We start from the raw sequence: 19,364 nt of genomic DNA on the forward strand, positions 1-19,364 counted from the left end.
CCATAGAGAGCCTCGAAAGGAGCCATGTTGATGCTGGAGTGATAACTGTTGTTGTAGGAGAATTCAATCAATGGAAGATGCGAATCCCAACTACCACCAAAATCGATCACACAAGCTCTAAGCATATCCTCCAGTGTCTGGATTGTTCTTTTAGATTGACCATCCGTTTGCGGATGATAAGCTGTGCTCAGATTAAGTTGGGACCCCATAGCAGATTGCATGGTTCTCCAAAAATGAGAGGTGAAACGAGCATCTCTGTCAGAAATGATGTTCAAAGGAACACCATGTCGAGCTACAATTTCATCTACGTAGATTTGAGCAAGTTTGTCAGCCGAAAAATCCTCACGGATTGGCAAGAAATGCGCTGACTTGGTAAGACGATCAACGACTACCCAGATGGCATCGTGACCTTTCTTTGTGCGCGGGAGTTTAGTAATGAGATCCACGGTAATGTTTTCCCATTTCCAAACTGGGATCTCTGGTTGTTCCAATAACCCGAAAGGACGCTGATGTTCAGCCTTAACCTTAAGACAAGTAAGGCATTTGGATACGTATAAGGCAATGTCTTTCTTCATACCAGGCCACCAATACTGTATACGAAGATCCTTATACATCTTATCTGAGCCAGGATGAATAGAATAACGAGACTTATGGGCTTCATCCATAAGCAAGGTACGAAGATTATCTTGGCTCGGGACCCACAAACGGTCCATGAAGTAATACGATCCATTGTCCTTAAGTTCAAGAGCAGGTGTTATGTGATAAGGAAATTCCTTGTCCATCAAACCTTGTGAAACACAAGCTTGTTGAGCCTGAGAAATACGGGCTTGGATATCGGTTTGAGTTTGAATAACATATTGGATACGAACACAATGAAGCTTAGTTCGTTCCTTACGACTCAATGCATCAGCTACGACATTCGCCTTACCAGGATGGTAGCGAATCTCGCAGTCGTAGTCGTTTAGGAGCTCCACCCAGCGTCGTTGTCTCATGTTGAGCTCTTTCTGATTGAAGATTTGTTGAAGACTTTTGTGGTCTGTGAAAACCACACATTTTGTACCGTACAAGTAGTGTCTCCAAATCTTAAGAGCGAAGACAACTGCACCCAACTCCAGATCATGAGTGGTGTAGTTCTTCTCATGAATCTTCAACTGCCTTGATGCGTATGCTATGACTTTGTTTCTTTGCATCAGGACGCAGCCAAGACCTAATTTAGATGCGTCGCAATAAACGACGAAATCATCATTTCCCTCGGGCAATGTTAGGACAGGCGCGTCGCAAAGCTTTTGTTTCAAAGTCAGAAACGCTTCCTCTTGTTTGACTCCCCAATCAAATGGCTTATTCTTCTGAGTTAGAGCAGTTAGAGGAACTGCAATCTTTGAGAAATTCTCAATGAAGTGGCGGTAATAACCCGCCAGACCAAGGAAAGAACGAACTTCAGTAGGAGTAGTAGGCGTATCCCAATCCTTAATGGCACTGATCTTGGAGGGATCCACATGTATACCTTGTTCGTTGACAATATGTCCTAAGAATTGAACTTCTTTAAGCCAAAATTCACACTTCGAGAATTTGGTGAAAAGCTGCTCTTTCTTTAGGAGTTCCAATGTAAGACGGAGATGTTGCTCATGATCAGCTTGCGTCTTAGAATAAATCAAGATGTCATCAATGAAAACGATGATGAACTTATCCAAATAAGGCTTGCAGACCCTATTCATCAAGTCCATGAAAACAGCAGGAGCATTAGTCAAACCGAACGGCATGACTGTGAACTCATAATGTCCATAGTGAGTACGGAACGCCGTCTTGGGAATATCTTCTTCATGCACACGGAGTTGATGATATCCAGATCGCATATCAATCTTTGAAAAGTAAGAAGCGCCTTGCAATTGATCAAAGAGATCATCAATGCGAGGTAGGGGATATCGATTCTTGATGGTAAGCTTGTTAAGCTCACGATAATCGATACACATCCTAAAAGATCCATCCTTCTTCTTTACAAAAAGAACGGGAGCACCCCAAGGTGAAAAGCTAGGATGGATAAAACCTTTGTCGGAGAGCTCCTGAAGCTGTTTAGATAATTCTTGCATCTCTGACGGCGCAAGACGGTATGGAGCCCTGGCAATGGGATTGGCACCAGGTACAAGATCAATACGGAACTCGACTTGGCGTGCTGGAGGTAGACCAGGTAACTCTTCAGGGAAAACTTCAGAATAATCCCGAACGACAGGAATATCTGAAATAGACTTACCCTTGCCTTTATCTGTTGTAACATGTGCTAAGAAAGCCACATAGTGCTTTCGCAGATATCTCCGAGCTTTAAAACAAGACATGAGTTTGAGACCACCGGCAGGCTTCTCACCACGAACCTGTAGGATCTCGCCTGTCGACAGCGGTACACGAACAATCTTCTCAGAACAAACTATCTCTGCGCGATGCTTAGATAACCAATCCATTCCCACAATAACGTCGAAGCTTCCAAGTTGCATTGGCGTGAGGTCAATCGGAAAAATATGGTCGTTAAGGTTCAACTGGCAGTTGCGTAGAACAGAATTAAGAACAATGGGTTCTCCACTGGCAACCTCTACTGTCAAAGGTTTACCTAGTTTCGTTCTAGACACGCGAAGCATTGTCTCAAAAGACAATGACACAAAACTCTTGTCGGCACCCGAATAAAAAAGAACAGATGCTGGCTGCTTATTAATAAAGAACGTACCGTTCACCACTTTGTTGTCTGCTTGTGCTTCTTGTGCATTCATGTTGAAGACTCGACCTCGAGCCTGTGCCTGATTCTGGTTTGCATTCTGGTTCTGGTTGACTAGTCTTGGACACCGATTTCTGTAGTGGGTCAGATCCCCACAGTTATAATAAGCACCTGGTGGGTAGTTTGGTCATGCAGCCTGACCCTGTTGTTGAGCAACTTGTTGAGCAGGGTTCTGAACTGCGCGATTCTGAGCAAACCGACAAACATCGGCAAGATGACCCGACTTCCCACAGTTAGTACAGAAACGGCACTGATATTACGGCTGATGGTGACTGTTGCATTGATTGCACAAAGGTGCACTTCCTGAATAGGGTTTCTTTGCTGGAGGCTGGTTGGGAGCTGCCTGGTTAGCTTAGGCAGTGACAGCATAGTTTTGGGAAGCCTTACGCTTCTTTGCCCTTTTTGATGAACCAGACTCCTTTCCATTCTTGTTTTGACCTTTCTTGCTATCTTCCTTGCCAGCCGACTGTTTCTTGCCCTTGTCGCCCTTCCTGTGTAGCTTATTCTTTCGAATCTGCGACTCAGTCAGTGTCGCTGATAACTCGATTGCCTGACGGAGTGTGGTAGGGTTGCTACCAGTAAGAATGTCTTGTACTGAGTCAGGTAGGCCGTCGATGTACCTTTCGATGGCCTTATCGAGTGGGGTAACCATAGTTGGGCAAAGCAGACTCAACTCTTCAAACCTATCAGTATAAGCCCTGTGCTTGCCACTATCTTGCTTCAAAACATCAAATTCTTTCTCCAACACCCGTTGTTCATGACGAGGACAAAACTCCCTCATCATAAGAGCTCTCAGTTCAGCCCATGTCTGAGCTAGAGCAACTTCTGCACCTTGATCTCTCATAACCCCATTCCACCATGTAAGAGCCCTCTTCTGAAACACGCTTGAAGAAAACTCGACCTTGCGATTATCCGGACACTGCACGTGGCGAAAAGTGTTCTCGATGCTCTCGAACCACTGAAGAAGCCCAGTTGCTCCTTTAGAACCACTGAACTTGAGTGGCTTAGCCGAGTTAAAATCCTTGTATTTACATATACCATTGTTGTTGTTGTTGGCTTGGTTCCATTGAGCGAAGAGATTTGGGAATTGAGCAGCCATCTGCTGCGCAATAATCTCCGCCAGCTCGGCAGTAGCTATCTGGTTGTCGCGTCGAGGAGGCATTCTAGAAGAGAAAAACATGAAATGAAACGAGTGAGATGATTGGATGAAGAGAATGAGATGAAGCAGTATTAACAAAAGCAAAGATGGCGGTTATGCATCGCAAAGCAAACAAGCGACATGAAATGTCTAGTCAAAGTGAATGGGTCAGAATTTGTGTATCGCGAAGACATGCTCGCCTATAAGTGAACACTCACCCCAAGAGTTCCCAGGTAAGAGTGACTGGTCCGATTATGTGGATCCGATTATGTGGATTTGTACGAACACTCTAGCCTTAGACAGAAAACCCAGGGTACAGGCATTCACCCTTCCAGTTCGCACGTGTTCACACTATTAACCCAAAACTTTGACGAGATTTTTGAAAATCCAAAGGGGTTCAAAACCTTATAACAGAGGGTTCAAAACCTAGTAATCAATCATCCTAGAACAGATGATTAATTTTCAAAGCGGATTCGGAACCGAAGTTCCCGTTGTGGTTATCACCTAAGGATAGGTGATGTGTATGTTTTAAACTCTAAACACAAGATAACTTGTGTTAGGGTCCTAGAAAGTTATAGTCTAGGTCAAAGCATTACTAATAACCTAATTCCCTATAACCAATGGCTCTGATACCAACTCTTCTGTCACACCCCGACCGCGTGTAACATGCAACCGCGGCGGAAAACGTCGGGGAGTGTTGTGGACAGAATTAATTGTTTCATAACCATGGCATACAAAGTTGTATTTTTATTTATAAACAAGAGTGATACATTGTTCCAAAACAAGAAATACAAAGTTCATATCATATTTAAACTAGCCTATCTTCATTTTTAGGCTCTAAGGCACAGGTCCGCCCTAGTATCGTGATCATCATCTTATGGAACAGCTCCTGAAAATACATGTGAAAGTAGGTACGTCAGCATAAAAATGCCTGTGAGATACATAGGTTTTGTGAAAATAGGATTCATGACTTGTGTTTAAAGAAATGTTTAATAACAGTCAGTCATAAACCTTGTAATTTGTCTTGCTTTGTAAACCATTTGAAAAACGATAACATCAAATGATATGTATAGATAAGTGCAAGGTTAAACGAGTAACCAAGTAAAATGAGTTGAATATAATAAGTTGTTTTGTAGGACAATGTTTTATGAAAAGTGTGTTATTTGTATAAAATGTTATATGTCTAAACTGAAATAATTTAGATAACGCTAAGATATGTAATATTATACAAACATTTATATATAGGAAGTACCAGCGGCGTATCCACCATGTTTGCATCATATTACATACTCCACGTTACTCAAACCATTTACCCAAACCAAGCCACCATGTAAATTGTTCATGTATAAACCAAATGTCAAGTGTTATTGTGTAAACCATGTCAAATGTTTATGTTCAATGTAAACCACCAAATGTGTATGTCAATGTCAACGTGTTTATGTTCAATGTAAATCATGTAATGTGTATCCCAAAATGTATCATGTATGGTAAGCGAAATGTATCAACTTAAACCATATGTAAAATGCACAAAACAAGTCGCTGAAGTAACACGTGGTTTAAATCAACGTTATGTTCTGCGGAAAAAATGCATGCTCTATTGATATTAACATTTATGCGGTATTGTAAACTATGCATACATCCAAGCCTTGAGACTGCGGCGATAAACCCTTAAACAAGTTAAAGGTTTATCTAAGTTATGTATATCGAATTCGGTCATTCCTTCCAATCCTATCAAACCCAAGATTTCAGAAACGGGAGTTGTCAATTCCTATGGTACCACTACCTACTAACGAACGGCGTAGCTAATGTTAATGAATGTATTGTTCCATGTTAAACAAACCAAATGTCATAACAAAATGAAGGCATGTGATGTAAACAATTGTACTAAGTATGCTAAGTAACATACGAAGCAGAAATGTTCATGTAAATCAATGTGTCCATATGCTGAGTAAACATATGCAACAGAAATGTTCATGTAAATTAATGTGTCCATATGCTGAGTAAACATATGCAACAGAAATGTAATGTAAATCAATGTACTAAGTACGCACAAAATGGGCATACATAGCATGAAATGTAATGGAATCGTGTACTATAATGTACTAATAACATAGCAGGCATATGATGTGAAAACATGGAAAGCATGAATGTAACAGATAGGCACATGTGTTTCACCCCAAAACAGTTTGTAACACAGTAGAAAATGGGGTTCTATGTACTCACCTGAGATTGCTTTGACTTCCTTGTAATATAACCAGATAATGCTAAAGATCACGGGATATCAAACGGCACCTAATAGGTAGCTATGTTAATATACCAGACCAAATCGGAAGGATCGGAGAGTATGCGGGTTCGTAAACCAAACGAGTATAGGGACTCATGTAATATGGTTTAACAAAGCCTACATACTAAAATGAAACCTAACCTAAGTGCTTGCGACCCATCACGACCCGTTTAGATAGCTTATGCTACCCTAACGCGTCGTTCGCGTAGAACGCATATGGAACGCCTAACATCGTGACCACAAGGTATAACCTCGGAAGGTTATAGCTATGGTCACCTAATGTGTTTGGTCGGATCCTAATGATCGACCAAATAGGTCGGGTTCGAAAGTATAAGCGATGGTTTAGATCGCTTACCTTACGACCCTATATAAGCACTATACTAAAAGTGACGAGCTAAGCATGTTAGAACATGCTTAACTAAGTTTAGAAAACAGGTTTGGCATCAAAACAAACGGCTTTGATGCTCACGAGTAGTTTGGTTACAAAACACGCAAGATTGCGCATTTTGGCCGAAACTACGACTCGTCACTGAGCCTAGATAACGGGGTAATCAGTAGGTATGGTCACTGTGGACCATAACCATCGTGATCACGCTCACGTTATGAAGTTCCAACGAACTTCGCATCGACCATAAGCTGGTCAATGCAGAAAGTCAACAAAAACGTCGACTTTCGGACTTGAAAAGCGATAAAACAATGAAAGAATACTTACGGAGAGTCCCCGAATGCTAATCGAGAAAAGAGAAACTTAGGTATGAAGCAATACTTCAACTTAGAGCTTTTTAGATCTGATTCTTGTGGATTTTACACAAAGGGGGGGGGGGGGTATTTATAGGAAAAGTGGAACCGTTAGGATCGTTTTATCGAATATCGTGCCATGATCTTGTGCGTACATGTGTTACAATGCTAGATTCACTAAATATGGCCCTTGGCCTTTCATTGGGTGAAAAGGCAATCGGACCTTTCGCGATTTGAAGAGCCAATCAGCATTAAATGTGGGTTCTGCTGTACTGGGGACCCCTTATGGACCGTATGGGCTTTGGCTTACGGTCCGTAAGCCCCTAGTTTGGCAGATTTACCATTTTAGTCCCTGCAGCACCAAAACTTGGTATTTGATGCGTTTTTGGCACGTTTAAGCCCCGTTAACCTCATTTCAAAGCTCTAAAATGATGTTAAAGTATAGGGAACTGATAATGTGCTAAAAAATATGTCGGATGTCGGTTCGTTTGGCCGTACGGTCGCGATGTTCGGTTAATTACGACGGAATGCGCATAAGCGCGAAAGACGATCCAAATTGCGCGACGAACGGATTTTTCTCATGCCATACACACTGGCATAATATAAGGATGCTTACATAAATTTTTGGATGTCTGGACGTATTCGGAACGTAAGTTATGCGCAAAAGTGCAAACTTGTGCACTTTTTGACACTTTTAGCCCGTGAATGATCCAAAAGTTTATTTTAGCATACCAAAACCCCTCAAAGCCTATTTCTAAGCTATGTAAAGGATATTTATGGTATGTTTAACTTATGGACATGTTCCGGAATGTTTGTTACAGTTCAAATTGGCATACTTTCGCTGTTTGTCAAGTTTAGTCCCTGTAAGCGAATTAACTTGTTTTTGCCATACCAAAGCCTTCAAAACTTATTTCTAAGTTATGTAAAGGTTATTTAAGGTATGTTGAGTATATGTTGATGTTCCGGAGGATTTGTCGCATTAAACTGAGTACGTTTACGCACCAGTTTGCGTATAATTCTCTAGAAAGTGATGTAGAGTTTGAATTTAAACAAAAGTCAAAATACGAAAAGTGTAAAACACAACCAAACAAACAATGGGATTAAACAACATTGTTTTATTGATAATTGAACTGTTCACAATGATTACAGGCACAAATGTTACATTTGAAGGGTTCTTTGGCACTACCCAATTCCTGATAGAGTCGATTTTAGCGGATCCACATGTATTCCCAGCTCATTGACTATGTGACCAAAGAAGTGTACTTCTTGAATCCAGAAGTCACACTTAGAAAATTTCGCGTAAAGCTGCTCCTTCATCAGGAGCTCCAAGATAAGACGCAAGTGTCGTTCATGGACCTCCTTGCTTTTAGAATAGATCAGAATGTCATCGATAAACACGATGACAAAATCGTCAAGGTTAAGCGGTTCATGAGATCCATGAATACCGCTGGTGCGTTGGTTTACCCGAATGGCATGACCAGAAACTCCTAATGGCCATACCGTGTTTTGAAGGCTGTTTTGGGAACATCCTCTTCTCGGACTCTCATCTGATGATAGCCCGACCTTAGATCACTCTTGGAGTAGAAGCTTGACCCTTGAAGCTGGTCAAACAGGTCGTCAATGCGAGGTAAAGGATAACGATTCTTGACTGTCACCTTGTTGAGTTCACGATAGTCAATACGCATGCGGAAGGATCCGTCCTTCTTATTTACAAACAAAATGGGGGCTCCCCAAGGCAAAGAACTGGGTCGGATAAAACCCATATCCAACAGTTCTTGGAGTTGGTTAGACAGTTCTTGCAACTCTCCTGGTGCAAGACTGTAAGGAGCACGAGCAATGCTCCTAGCGTAAGATCAATTTGGAACTCCTCCTGACGGTGTGGAGGCAAACCTGGAAGTTCCTCGAGAAAAACATCAGCAAACTCACGTACAACTGGTAGATCCCCAATTTTTTTCTCCTCAGGCTGAGTATCAGTAACAAGCGCATGAATAGCAGGATAGCCCTTCCGCAAACACTTTTGGGCTTTCATGGATGAAATGATGCTGATGGTTGCACCACTTCGATGACTCTGGATAGACAACAATTCCTTAGTAGGGAGATGTATACGCATGATTTTCTCCTTGCAGGGTATATCGGCTTGGCGTTTTGACAACCAATCCATACCAACAACTATATCAAAGCTACCAAGTATGACGGGAAGAAGGTCAATGTCGAACACCTGACCCAAGAGATCAAGTTTGCATCCTAAGAGGACATGTGAGGCTTCAATTGACTTCCCTTCAGCCAATTATACTACGTGTTTAACCTCGAGAGGTGTTGGAGTTAACCCTAAACGACGACTGAACCCCAAAGACACATAACTCCAGTCGGCACCAGAGTCGAATAATACAGAAGCGAAAATACCATTGACAGAGAACGTACCGGTCATGACGTTGCCATCGTTCCTTGCATCGCCAGCCCCAATAGTAAACACCCTACCACGAGCACCATTCCCACCGTTATTTCCATTGTTGTTGTTTCCCGCGTTGTTGTTGTTCTGGCGATTATTGTTCCCACCGTTGTTGTTGTTGTTAGCATTTTGATTCAATTGTGGGCAATCCTTCTTGAAGTGCCCTTCGTTGCCGCATTGGTAAAATCCCCTTTGATTACCCCGATTCTGCTGGGGTTGCTGCCTCTGCTGCTGTTGTTGGGGTTGCTGTTGTTGTTGCTTGGGATGTGGAGCTCTACAATCTTTCGCCATGTGACCCACCTTGTCACACCTTTGACATGCTCGGTTACACGAGTCAAAGTGGTGAAAACCGCACTTGTTGCACTTCGGCTGTTTCCACGCATAAGAGCCCGAAGTTTGACTTTTGTTCTGATTCTGGTTGACTGAGGATGACTGGCTGATGCTGCGACTGTTGTTGCTGTCAGAATTCTTTTGCGACTGGTTCGAGTTAGTCGCCTTGTCTGCGTCATTCCATTTATGTTTGTTGTCAGTGGTGGGGGTAGCAGTAGCAGCAGTAGTAGTAGCAGCAACACGTGGTGGTAGCGAGCCACGCTCCACCTCCTGATCAGTGATCTTATGAGCTAGTCTGATAATCCGTGGTAGGTTGTCAAGATTTGCTGTAGTGACTAATCCCTTGACTTGTGGTGCTAATCCTTTGATGTAGAGTTTGATCCTGCGGGGCGGTGGTCAGGATAGGTCTGGACACATATTCGCTAGCTCGTGAGACCGTTTCGTATAAGCCTCGATCTTAGACCCCTCCATTTTCAGGTTATAATACTCGTTTTCCAGCTTTTGTATTTCATCGCGAGGGCAGTACTCTTCCTGTATCAACTCCTTGAAATCGTCCCAAGTTGTCGCATTTGCCATCTCAATGCCCAGCATCTGCACTTGAGCATTCCACCAAGTCAAAAAACCATCTTCCAAGGTGCCCGTAGCAAACTTCACCCTGTCCCCAGCTGGACAGTTGCACACAGCAAAGATAGATTCAGCTTTCTCGAACCAACGAAGCAGTCCCACGGGACCTTCAGTTCCACTGAAAGTTTGAGGCTTGCAATCCATGAACGTTTTAAACGTACACACAGGTGGATTGTTCTGATTTTGGTTCACAGGTTGACCTAAAACAAAAATAAAGTACGCACGAATAAGAATCGAGTGAAATGTCCGAGGACTATGCTTTGTCTGGTATGTATCGTACCAGCTTGCTGAGCTGCCAAATCCTCAGCCATACGTGTGTTAATCAAATCAGTCAACTTTGCTTGAGTCATGACAATGTTGCCACGTCCACCGCCGCAGCCACCTCCACGTCCACCATGATTCTATATAAGAAGAGTGGAAAAGATAAGGATCACAATCGAGTAGAAGTCAGTAATCACCATGACTTCCATGGGTTTAAGGAACTCCACCATCATACTGGATAGTGGAACAGAACCCCTTTCACACTTATTGTAACACCTCGGAAATTCCTGTCCAATAAAATAAAGACACGTGTCATGAGGGACAAACGTGTCAGAAAAACCGGATTAAATATAAAGATGTATGGTAGGATTTTAAATGAAAAGGGCGTCATGTTATTTCAAAATACCTCTGAACGACCCAAGGGCGACATGTTATTAAAATACCTCTGAGCGACCCAAATTTATAAATCCCAAGATCCTTAAATCGTTTGACAAACATCTTATATATATATATTAACCGGTCGTTTCTAAAGTCCATCTTTTATATGGAATTTGGATTATTGGGAATGTTGCTACTAAAATGCTGAATAAAATTCTTGTGTAAAAGAAATTAATAATGGTTAACTAACATAACCAACTCTTGTGAGAATCCAAGATTTAAATCCTTGGAAATATCCGTCACTGTAAGAAATTACAAGATGCCAAGGTTGTAGAAACATGTAAGGGACATACAAGCATGCAATGGCTGAGCCAATAGGTCCCACAACTGAGAAAGTTAGCATGTAATTCGGAATTCACGAGATTGCATGGTCAAGACTTGAAGTTTGTGAAAATTTTGTTTCTGACCAACGGTTACGGACCGCAAGGCCCTAGTCTTACGGTCCGTAAGGAGGGTACCTGGGCGATTTCAGCAAGGGTCGGTTACGGACCGTAACGGTTTCAGCATACGGTCCGCAAGAGGAGCTTACGGACCGCAAGGCCTTAAGCTTACGGTCCGTAAGGCAGTCGCTGGCAGCAGGAAATGGACAGCTGCCTGTTCAGCCTGTTACACCGACTTAAATGAATGGTTTTCAAAACCAGGGACTTGCTAGGCAGTATATAGCATCATAGAGACACTTGGGGTGATCTTGTAACCACTCTAGACTATCTTGGCATCATCTTGGACCTCAAGGTTCACTATATAAGATCTTGAAGTTGTGAACACTTTACATGCTCACTTGCAACTTTGGTTCAAAACTTCTCTGGAGCTCCTGGACTGCAACAAACCCTTCTTAGGCCTCATAAGCATTCTTAGGACTCTTGTAAGTGTCCTTAATCCTCTCTAATTATTTTTAGCTTAGTTAATTAGCTAAAAGTCAAACCATCATAATTAAGGTTTGACTTCGGGATTAGTCTATAATTACTCACTAATATCCCGAATTAAAATACCTTTAAGTAGGTAATTATGTGGGTAACAAACCCCTAAAAGGGTATTTCCAGAATCCCACTCTAACTATGCTAATTGTCGAGTCAAAGTACATTATAAAAAGTCAACAGAAATGACTATTTGCGAATTAATGCATAATTAGCAATGTAGGTTACATGCAACCTGTTTGATCATTAAAATAACTTGGTAATTAATGTAAGAACATGCTCCAACATGTTCAACTCGACAATTTTCAGTTTAGGCTCGGTTTGGAACCGAAAGTCGCAAAGTTTGACTTCTACTTTGACTTTCAGTTCTGACCCGTTTAAACCAAGATTAGGATTGCCTTAGAGCTTCTTTTGAACCTATTTACATGTTAGTATAACTCTCTGAGATTATACAACATGGTTCATTAGATATCCTATTCACATGCATGTTTCCGTTAATCGCTTATATTTTGACCATTATGCCCATTTGACCTTAAACATGATTTTTGAAAATGTAAAAGGGTAGGCACCTTAGTTACTGATTTATAAACTTGCACCCAAAATTTGAAGTCAGTTTGAGGTCTAGATTAAGAGTTATGCTCAATAGCGTAATTAAGAGCTTCTTTACTAATTAAATGGCGTAAATTATGTATAGCCTATCAAAACCCAAATTTTTATACCAAACTTTTTACCCACTGTTATAAAATAATATTTTGGGATTTTTGGGAATTTTTATTTATTTTTAGGCTGAGCATAACTTAGGGTTCTAAGGTTTATTCGGTTTATGCCGGTTTTACCCTTTTTAGCCATAAATTGAGTTTTACTAATCCTTTTGACCTCAAACCAATTTCTACTGATTTGTTATGATAAATAAATTATTTTGAGCCTTCTGGAATATTAAAAATATCAGCTTTTTACAGAAAACCCAGAAATGGCTCCAATCGCCTTTTTTGGGCATTTTTAACGCATAAGGGTGCACTAGAACCTTATTAAGCCAAAGGGATTAAACCTACTGATGTAATTAGTGATTTTTTATATTTTAAACAGTAGGCAAATGTTTTGAACTCTGAATTCCAGAATTTGACCTTTTAGGCACATGTGAAATTACCAAAATGCCCCTACGGTGCATAGTAAGGTTAAAGATAATAAATTTCACATAAATTTGATACCCTACTGTTATAACTTAGTAAATTAAGTATATTTACTAGTTTAATCAGACCTGTAACCCAGGTTATCATTTTAACCCTTTTACACCTTATAAAATGACCAAAACGCCCTGATGAGGCATAGTCTTGGTTTAAAATCATTTGGGGCATAATGGAAGGTATCATTCTGATATCACAACATATTTTAAGCATATTGACTTCAGAAACTTGCATTTGACTCTTATGGTTACTCGTTACGCACTATACGCGTTCGGATCGGCTTATGTGGCTAGTTTGACCATTTTAGCCGAAACGGGTCAAACCATATCTTTTTGGTCTCAAAATTCAGAATGTGATTATATTACCCATATAAAACAAGTGTGCAAGCTTTTTGGGTCAAAACCACATTCTAAAACGGTCTTCGCCTTATTGTGCGCTTAAAACCGTAATCTTTATATAAAACTAACCGGTCTAAGCTTAAGACCCGTTAGGATTCTAATAGGTTATTAAAACCTTAATTTCCAGATCTAGGAGCCCAGTAAAAGCTACTTGCACTCGTTATATTTGGTTTATACTTTGCTCAGGTAAATATGTTTAACTTATTTTCCCTATACGGGCGTGGGGTACGGTATATAAAATACCGCTTGGTCGGGGAATTGACCTTAACCGGTCTTGGTTATGTGCAGTCAAATTAACCCGTTTGAAAATGCTGTTTTGTTTGTTTAACGCCTTTGGGGGCTTAATGACCATGTCCCGGATATCCTTGGCATCATTCAAAGAATGGCCACAACCTTAGCACTCGGGTGTAGGCGTACACCCGTAGTGTTGTACAACATGTATAATCGTCGGTACGAGAGAAGTCTCGCGGCGGAATTATATTAAGTGGTGTGTCTATTAATCTTTAACCCGGCACGACCCGGGCTACCGAACGTAGAACAAACATGTAATTCTTTTACAAGTTTATTAAGCAAATAATTAACCCAAGTTATAAAAAGTTTTATGCCACGTGCATTTAAATCAATTTTAAACATTTTCAAAGTTAGTCAGTTGAATTGTATTTACCAGTGTAAACTGACGTATTTTCCAAAAAGACTAAGTGCAGGTACTACGCGTAATAGGCTGGTCACTCCTTAAGCATCCATAGAAGTCTCACAAGCTTAGGATGCATGAAGTCTGTTGAAATGAAGTTTCCTTTTTGTTTGATTCTGCCTGTGGATTCTATTTCGACATTTTGTGATATTTGAATATTACAATAATTTTAAGTTGAAATAAATCTATCTTTGCTTCCGCTGTGCATTATAATTTGTGTTGTTTGACTATGATGATATCAACTACGTCACGTTAATCCCCCACCGGGCCCACCGGTGACACGTGGAAATTAGGGGTGTGACAGGTTGGTATCAGAGCCAACACTGAGTGAATTAAACACTAGCCTTTTTGTGTTTAGTCTCAGTGCACGAATTGCACATTCTTCGAGTTCCGAGTCTAGACAAAGAACATAGGACAAACTCTGTTTTGTTTTATTTTTGGGTCTTATTTTATTATATTGTTGTTATCTAAAACATGTATGCAGGTCAGCATGCCACCAAGATTTCTTCGCGGTCGAGGCAAAGGACCAGTCGCGGGTCACGACCACGAAGCCGGGCCTTCGCACCGGCGTACCCCATCCATTACCATGAGCACTAGTCCACAAGAGCCGTGGAGGCTCTATGTCGAACCCGGGAGGCGGTCAGTCTCCCTCAGCTCTTCACCTTGTTACCAGCACTCCTTTGGGCCCCAGTCAGAAAATTAGCCCAACGAGCAACCACCCTCTTTCATACCTCTGTAGAGATCCAACTCTCACCACTCCTTTGGTGACCCAACCCCAACCTTCCAGAGCCGGTTCAACCCGGCTAATATTTTTCCAGAACCCGGGGGTTTTAACCCACTCGGACCGGAAGACCACTTCTCTGAGGAAAATGACATGGACGAGGATACTGATCCCATGGAGCCTGCTACAGGAACGCCGAACCACCCCATCGAAATCTCGGATGGGTCATCGTTCCACGGATCGCCGTATCGCGGTCCGGACAGTTACTAGGAGAGATTCAAGCAGTGGGACTGGTACTTCACGCCCTCTGAGCACTCGTCCCCGTATCAGCAGCAGCAGCAACAACAGCAGCAGGATCCTTCCCAGGATTCTCCCTTCGTGGCAGTCACTCCGCCACCACCACCACCAGTGGAACAGCAGCCGCCTCCGGAGCCACCGAGGCGGAGGAGGTCTAACGCACGGATGTCCGTGCGAGGTGGAGTTCGCATCAGTACTCCCCAACCATCAAGTGGCAGCCATTATCCGCCACTCCAGGAGGAAGAGGAAGAACCACCAATGGGGGGTCCATCAAGCCCCATTCCAGAAATCAACTCAGTGCCTATGGCACCTCCGTTGGGTTTTGACAACCCAATCCCTGCATACGCTGGTTCAGCAGCGCATAACCCCTTTGAGCAGCCAGTGCATACTCATTACAACTTTGGCTATGCGGAGGTCGATCCATATCAAGTAGCTCGGGACTACAACGCTCTTCACCCTGAAGGACCATACGGAGGACCATGGACCACTGGTTACCCGACTTATGGGTACCAGCATCCACCACCTCCTCAACCGATGTACCAGCCGCTGCAGCCACAGCTGATTCCGCCAGAACGTCAGCAGGAGGTTCCTGATAGGTTGCATCAAGTCGAACAGGAAGTTCGAGAAGACCGCAGGGAGCGGCAAGGCTTCTTCAAGGGCCTGTCAGACTTGCTAAAGGGGAAGTCTAAGAGGAGGGGTCATTAAGGACCTTTGTTGTTTGTCTGCTTAGTTGTAATCAGTCCCTGCGTGGACTTTATGTTTCCGTATTCAGCTCCTGCGTGAGCTTGCCTTTTAGTATTATGCCCCTGTGTGGGCGTGTCTTTTAGTTGACCCCTGCGAGGGTTTGTTTGTTGTTTTATTTGTTGTATTTCGCCCCTGCGTGGGCATGTTGTTTGTAGAAGTCCCGTTTAGGGCAAGTATTGTACTGTTAAATCTTTGTTAGTGAAATGTTGCATTTAAATTTTCATGATTGTTGTTATAAATAAGTATATGAATAAACTTAAAATAAAAATGAAAATAACATTTCCTAAATAAAGAAGACCTACCATTAATATGAAATGGCAAAATCTAAAAAGGGACAAGACCTAGCCACATGTCATTTTAAGACAAGGCCAAAATGGTATCTCCATAATTAGATTCAGGTCCATAATTAATATCTCAACTTAGGATTGATCTGCGTTATAAAGAGAATCTAAGGGGTAAAAGCCTAGCCACGTGTCGTTGTAGACATGGCCAAGATGGCAGAACCTGTCTAGAAGATTCCAAATTCTGTAACATACTGGGCTAATTGTGACACAGTAAAAGTCACATAGGCCATAATTGAAAATTGGGTTAATTTGAAATTCCCTGTAAGTAAATGTCCATTCCTTGGGAATGAAGTGCCTACGGGTAATAATTAATGTCCTAGGGACTAAGGGACAGTTAGAGTCTGCAACTCACTGTCTAGAATAGGGTAATGAACTGTGATTCAAACCCTAATATCTTGATTCTGTAAGAATCCGGGTTATAAGCTAACACTGTCCTTGTGACTAAGTTATATGTTAATTCTTAACTATAATATAGGGTTATAATACAGATCCTGAATTAATGTTTGATTAATAAATTAACCTGCAATGGCTATTTAAAAACCATGGTTAATAAAATACATAAAATACTGTATTAACTGTTAAATAAAACCTTGCCTATTATTGTTTATATGTAGCGGTGAAGCTACATGGCTAGGTCGGACGAAGTAAATAGTCGTCCGGTGGAAAACCACGATAACGCAAAAATACAGTTAACTGGCGCAGAGTTGAAAGCGCTGGTAGATGATGCGGTTACTAAAGCATTAGAACGACAATACAGTGAGTACAGTGGGACCCATAGTAGGACCTTGTCTACACCGCATATTAAATCCAAGACTCATTCGGAGTCTCACAGCAAGCCACCATCTGTCCAACCCAAGTCCAAAAAGGAAGAATCTAAGAAGGATGATGATAGGCATTCTTCGAATGAAAATGATAATCAATCTAAGAAGATCGTGCTTTATGATGCCCCACGTGCCAAGGGTTGCACGTATAAGTACTTTGTGTCTTGTAAACCCCGGGATTTCACTGGGGAGAAGGGGGCAGTGGACTGTATGACTTGGCTTGATGAGATGGAGACAGTAGTGGATATAAGTGGCTGTGCTGAAAGAGATATTGTGAAGTTTGTGACACAATCTTTCAAAGGTGATGCACTGCAATGGTGGAAGTCGCTGATTCAAGCCACCGGAAAGATACCTCTATACAACATGTCTTGGGAACAATTTGTTGCCCTAATCAAGGAGAATTACTGCCCTCAGCACGAGGTCGAAGGAATAGAGTCTGATTTCCTGTCTCTGGTGATGAAGAACCTGGATTGCCAGGCTTACCTCACAACCTTCAATACCTTGTCAAGGCTAGTTCCCTACCTTGTAACACCTGAACCAAAGAGGATAGCCCGTTTCATTGGGGGTCTGGCCCCAGAAACTAAAGCAAGCGTCAAGGCCTCTCAGCCCACTACTTTTCGATCAGTGGCTGACATTTCTCTGTCCCTTACAAAAGACGCAGTTAGACAGAGATCACTGAGGGCCGCAGATGCCGAGAAACGAAAACGCGAAAATGATGGTTCGCGACGCTCAGATAAGAAGCGGAAGGGCAATGACGACCACAAGAAAGGGTCGGGATCCAAGAAGGGAGATCAACAGTCGGGTGAAAAGCCCAGGTGCAAAGTTTGTAAGAAGCACCATTTCGGGAAATGCAGGCAGGAGTCTAGATCCCAATCTCAGCAGAAACTATGTGGGATTTGCAAGTCCCCGGATTATAAGGCATTAGATTGCAAGAAACTTAAGGATGCCACCTGCTACAATTGTAATGAGAAGGGACACATTAGGCCCAACTGCCCGAAGCTTGCCAAGAAAGCAGAAGAGGGAAAGAAGACTAATGCAAGGGTCTTCCGCATGGATGCAAAGGAAGCTATTCAGGATGATAATGTCATAACATGTACTTTTCTCATTAATGATGTCTACGCAAGGGTATTGTTTGACTCTGGGGCGGATAGGTCCTTTGTAGATAATAAGTTCTGTGAACTGTTGAAATTACCTGTTAAAGTTCTAAGTATGAAATATGAAGTGGAATTAGCTGATGGATCGATAGAAACAGTTTCGACTGTATTAGATGGATGTGTCCTATCCATTAGGAACCACTCTTTTCCTTTGTCCTTGTTACCCTTTAAGCTAGCCGGCTTTGATGTAGTGATAGGAATGGATTGGTTATCGCGTAACCAAGCCCAGATCATGTGCAACAAGAAGCAGGTAGTAATCAGAACCCCATCTGGTGAGCCACTCACTATTCAGGGAGATACTCAACACGGAATGCCAGATCGTGTGGCCATGCTTAAGGCATCCGGGTGCACGAGTAGGGGTTGTGTCATTTATATGGCACGAGTAACCATTGACGAAAAGAAGCCCAGGATCGAAGACATACCGGTCATTTCTGACTATCCCGAGGTTTTTCCGGAGGAACTACCTGGTTTGCCACCAGATAGGCAGGTGGAATTTAGGATTGACATCATCCCCGGAGCTGCACCAGTGGCCAGAGCACCATATAGATTAGCACCAACGGAGATGAAGGAATTAAGGACACAGCTAGATGATTTACTAGCTAAAGGTTTTATTAGACCTAGTTCCTCTCCATGGGGAGCGCCAATTCTGTTTGTTAAAAAGAAGGATGGATCAATGCGTCTATGCATTGATTACCGTGAGCTAAACAAGGTTACTATCAAGAACAGATATCCTTTGCCTAGAATCGATGATCTATTCGACCAGCTACAGGGAGCGAGTTACTTTTCCAAGATAGATCTCAGGTCAGGCTATCATCAATTGAAAGTCAAGGAGGAGGACGTACATAAGACCGCGTTTAGGACTCGTTATGGTCATTACGAGTTCTAGTGATGCCTTTTGGGCTCACTAACGCACCTGCCGCATTCATGGATCTCATGAATCGCGTATGCAAGCCTTATCTGGATATTTTTGTCATCGTCTTCATCGACGACATCCTCATCTACTCGAAAAACCAAGCTGACCATGAGAAGCATCTTCGGTGCATTCTTAAGCTGCTCCATTAAGAGAAGCTCTA

General features: G+C 42.2%; 1 protein-coding gene across 1 annotated transcript; it reads right to left on the bottom strand.

The window, feature by feature from the left end:
- Window positions 1-10,096: 10,096 nt before the first annotated feature.
- Window positions 10,097-10,815, bottom strand: LOC110880334. Its single transcript, XM_022128927.1, has 3 exons — window positions 10,783-10,815; window positions 10,605-10,725; window positions 10,097-10,524 (listed from the first exon to the last, which is right to left on the bottom strand). The coding sequence occupies exons 1-3, from the start codon at window positions 10,813-10,815 to the stop codon at window positions 10,097-10,099; spliced, it is 582 nt and encodes a 193-aa protein (XP_021984619.1).
- Window positions 10,816-19,364: the final 8,549 nt, after the last annotated feature.

This window comes from Helianthus annuus, chromosome 1, assembly GCF_002127325.2.
Source record: "Helianthus annuus cultivar XRQ/B chromosome 1, HanXRQr2.0-SUNRISE, whole genome shotgun sequence".
Classification (NCBI taxonomy): Eukaryota; Viridiplantae; Streptophyta; class Magnoliopsida; order Asterales; family Asteraceae; genus Helianthus; species Helianthus annuus.